Source organism: Triticum dicoccoides, chromosome 2B, assembly GCF_002162155.2.
Source record: "Triticum dicoccoides isolate Atlit2015 ecotype Zavitan chromosome 2B, WEW_v2.0, whole genome shotgun sequence".
Taxonomy (NCBI): domain Eukaryota; kingdom Viridiplantae; phylum Streptophyta; class Magnoliopsida; order Poales; family Poaceae; genus Triticum; species Triticum dicoccoides.
In genome coordinates, this window is record NC_041383.1 from 349872501 (window position 1) to 349876374 (window position 3874).

The 3874-nt window shown below is 39.1% G+C and overlaps 1 protein-coding gene across 1 annotated transcript; it reads right to left on the minus strand.

The window, feature by feature from the left end:
* Positions 1 to 19: 19 nt before the first annotated feature.
* On the minus strand, positions 20 to 3311 carry LOC119367704 (CRIB domain-containing protein RIC5-like). The gene is made up of 5 exons (XM_037633149.1): positions 3022 to 3311; positions 2756 to 2871; positions 2497 to 2615; positions 886 to 976; positions 20 to 709 (listed from the first exon to the last, which is right to left on the minus strand). Exons 2-5 carry the CDS (start codon positions 2814 to 2816, stop codon positions 270 to 272), a joined length of 711 nt encoding a protein of 236 aa, XP_037489046.1. The 5' UTR covers positions 2817 to 2871; positions 3022 to 3311; the 3' UTR covers positions 20 to 269.
* Between the last annotated feature and the right edge of the window lie 563 nt (positions 3312 to 3874).

Here is a 3874-nt window from a genome sequence, read left to right on the forward strand (position 1 = left end):
TATATATGGAATAGGACAATGGGTTTAAAAAATGAACAATGTTACAAAGAAAATAGAGGAAAAGAGTTGTGTTAGGGTGTGCAAACCCATTCCTGTTAATGCTAAAACAGCATGTAACCTTCAACACCTACATGCTTGTGTCATTCGAATTTGAGTACTTTATTTTATATCAATCACCACTTGATAAAGCCAATGAAACTCAAAGTACTCTAGCTTTTAACGAGCATATGCTTTCATCCCCAAATGACAGTAGCTTGCCTGTCAGCAGTTTACAATTCGTGATCCTTTTCTTCGTCGGCCACCAGAGTTAGCGGTATTGTACCCACCTCCGGTGCACCTCCACCATCCTTGGTCAATGCACCACCACTTCCTTCAGAGCTTCCTTTGTTTTTTCTGCGGTTGGACTTCTTGGGCACCGCGGGGAGGTCCTGACAGGTGGAACCGGCAGTGTCCTCAGCTGCCTTGTCCTTCTCTTTCTTTCTATTTTTTCGAGTCCCTTTCTTGGCCTTCTCCTTCTTTTCCGAGATCTCAGTACTGCCTGTTGTGACATCCATAGAGGAGGTGTCAGAACCCCGGGAGCGGTTTCGCCTTGACCGACGAGAGCCCGGGGACGGAGGGGAGTCACCAACAGTAACGTCGATTCCACTGGCTTCACTTTTAGTATCGCCAAAAGAGGTATCTGCCAGGCCCGCTCCATCTAGAACTATTTCTGTCATTAGAAGAGAAGAAATTTTAGTTTTTAGCATCATTTTGTATAAATATAGTACATTATTTGAATGGTAATATATTCTAATCAATGGGTCATTTATATTAAAATTGCACATGAATTTTATGAAAGGTTTCATGTAATCGAATTAAGGAAAGGTAAGGGGGTGAGAACTTAACCTTGAGAAGCCCATGGGTTAGAGGCAGCAGAACCTCCCCTGTCACTCCTAAACGAGGCTGAATCCAGTGGTGCTGAGTGGTAGTCTTTCATCTGTTAAGTCCAAATTGAATTGGTACTTTCAAAATCAAATATCTTAATTCACTCAAAGGTAGCGGATGCACCGTCTATAGCCCCTTTGGGATGTCAAATATATCTCTTCTCACCTCCCCATAGTGTATAAGATAAATTCATGTCGATTACGGTAGAATTCCATGCTCATGGTTCTACCAGATCCCTCTTTTTGATTTCGATGAAAGTAAATTTTTTTGTATAGGCACCCCTAAAGGTGAGCTTGGAATACGAACTAGGGTTACTGTCTTAAGAAAGTTACTCTTGGAAGGAAGATGCAGACTGAATTCATGACGTCCTCTTCTATGCCTTGTAGTAATGATTCCTCTAGAATTATAACATTTACCACAATAGTGCCGTCTAGCGATTAGAAAAAAAAATCCGTTGATTAGTTTCACTTGCCTCTCTTCCATTTGCATTTGAAAATGGGTAAGGGATCTTGCAAATAAGTCAACTACATACAAATATTTTCTTGTTTTTGTTCTACTCATTAATTTTTTTATTGGAATCGAGCTAGTTGACTTTCCTTCCAAATTGTGTTTCAAAAATAAAATCATAATAGTAATGTGCCCATGCACTGCCGCATACATTAATGTCTAATAATCAATGTTAGCATTGCGAAATAATTTGTGGACCTTTCCATGGGCGAATAATATTATAACTATGGTTTGTCCAGAAAAGTTAAGATTCATATCGACTCATGTGAAACAAATGATGTGTTAGACATTGAAGTCATTGAAATTAAGTATTTTGAAGAACATGCTAAGGAAAGTCATTTAGGGTTGGAAGGAAACCTTTGTGCTGCAGCATATTAAACACTAACACTAAAAGTATGCACTGCCTGGGTATTCCCTGTTTCTTGCATAACAGAGTCGATACATTACACCCCTGTTGCATCAGGATATGTAGACCCCCCCTCCCCGCAAGACATTTAATGTCGTTGTTATGTTGGTCTTCGAGAACCTAGCGGAATTGACATTGTCATATAGCCTCGGAAAGCACTACCCAAGGTATCCTTCAAGTTCCACTTTCTCGTCTTTGGTATCCAACACTCCCCATACCGTAGCATTGATAAATGACTACATGTTGCATTAATTGTGTTTGTCATGATAATATCAAGGGTACACAATTAGCATACACAAGCCCTCGTAAGTGTACTATAGGTTAGTTTGCTGGTACCTTAGGTGACCTTTCCTAGTGTAAAGAAGGATGCATACAACAACAAAGGGTGGCATTTTGAGAATGTGGCTAATGCGAGGTGAGTGTGCAAATGTAATCCGCATGCTTTTAGTTCGACAAAAGTTTGGTTGTTCAATTCACATTGACTCTATGGATGTAATTTTAGAGATGACATGGAACAACCATGATGTTGTATAAAGAGCCAATCTTAGCAGATTATGATTACTCTAATAAGAGTCTTGCAAAACAAATATTGTGAAAATCCTTGAATTTCGTTCTTAACCTCGTTTTGATAGTCATTTCCAGGAAAGACGTGAACTTACCCAACTAGGTGCTCCTGCCTCCTTCTCCTTATTTGGGACACTAGGTCCGTCCCATCCGATATGTGCCACATGTTTCACATCCGTTGGGAAACCAATTTGCAATTCTTGTTCCTTAGCATCTAGTTACCAATATTAGTATGAGAAAAAGTTTATGTTAGAGTTAAGAAATTATACAAGGGATCATACATACTTATTGTGATAAAATGTGCAACTCAAAGTTTCTTTGATTTTGCTTTACAAATAACTCAGTGTTATGTACCCATTATGTTTGAGAAGTAGCGGAAGGGCCTCAGGATCCCCTTCTTCATCTTTGTGCTCATGTCCTTTATAAAGTACCCTTTTCTACTTATTTGTTACCAAGTAGTCTTCTTGAATCTACAAATTATGGAAATATAATGCACAATAAATCTTTCAATGAAAATACTACTATATGATTGTGAAATAACATAGAAATCTACAAAAATGATTAAAATAAACATGAAATTAAGTATTGAAAATAAAATATTGTTAGATTGGAATCCTTACTCTCTTATGAATCTCAAATCTCACTCGCAACAAAAATGAACATTGGTAGCCAACCTTGTTAACCAATTCTCTCACTTCCTCCTCAATGAGGCAATAGCATGTTTCCTTTTCTCTTTGTCTCTTTGTCCTAGAATTATGCTAGCTCGATATTGCAAGGTCTCACATGTCATTGGGCATATGCTTCCTAAACTTATGTGGAGCTCACCGGAGGGTGCATCTCGTCAATGGAATTCCAAGGGTGGGAGGGGGAGTTCTATCTTATGTCTAATTTTGTGTATGGCCAAGAATCATTTGAGTCCTCTCCTTTCAACCATGCATCGGTGTTGGATGTCCTTTTTCACCTATATATGGAGAGATACCTATATGGAGAATAGCTTGGAGGATGCAGGAGAGGTAAGCCTAAAGATAGACCTTTGGACAAAGATATCATGGCTAGAAATAACCCTTGTGCTACTTCCTCCTTGAGTATCGTACAATATGATGTTATTGTGCCCAATTTGTTTTGTATACATAGGACCTATTTGTTTTGAATGCTTAGAAAATACACAATAACAGGAAAACAATATAATAGGATAGCATTACTAGTGCAAAACGATGGGGGTGTGAAAATGCAGCAATTTGGAGCACTTGGTGTTTGAAGTGGGAATAGGAAAACACACACTGGTGTCCTCGTATGCTCCAATCTTGAAGGAGACTTGACCGGTGTGCTCCACTTTAATGCTAGCAGAGTCGCTAAGCCATTGGACCTTGTAGGGATGAGGATTCTTCATCTTGACCAATTGTAGCTTGGAACATAGCTCTTCACTTTCCAAATTGTGGCAACTTTCTTCGTCGATGATGACCTTCACGGAAC

What these genes read in the sequence shown, in the direction of transcription:
- LOC119367704 (XM_037633149.1), bottom strand. Translation starts at nt 2,816, where the DNA reads ATGAGCACAAAGATGAAGAAGGGGATCCTGAGGCCCTTCCGCTACTTC. An exon ending in CTACTTCTCAAACATAATGG is followed by an intron (nt 2,616 to 2,755) that starts GTACATAACACT and finishes ATTGGTAACTAG; the next exon opens with ATGCTAAGGAACAAGAATTG. An exon ending in TAACCCATGGGCTTCTCAAG is followed by an intron (nt 710 to 885) that starts GTTAAGTTCTCA and finishes TTCTAATGACAG; the next exon opens with AAATAGTTCTAGATGGAGCG.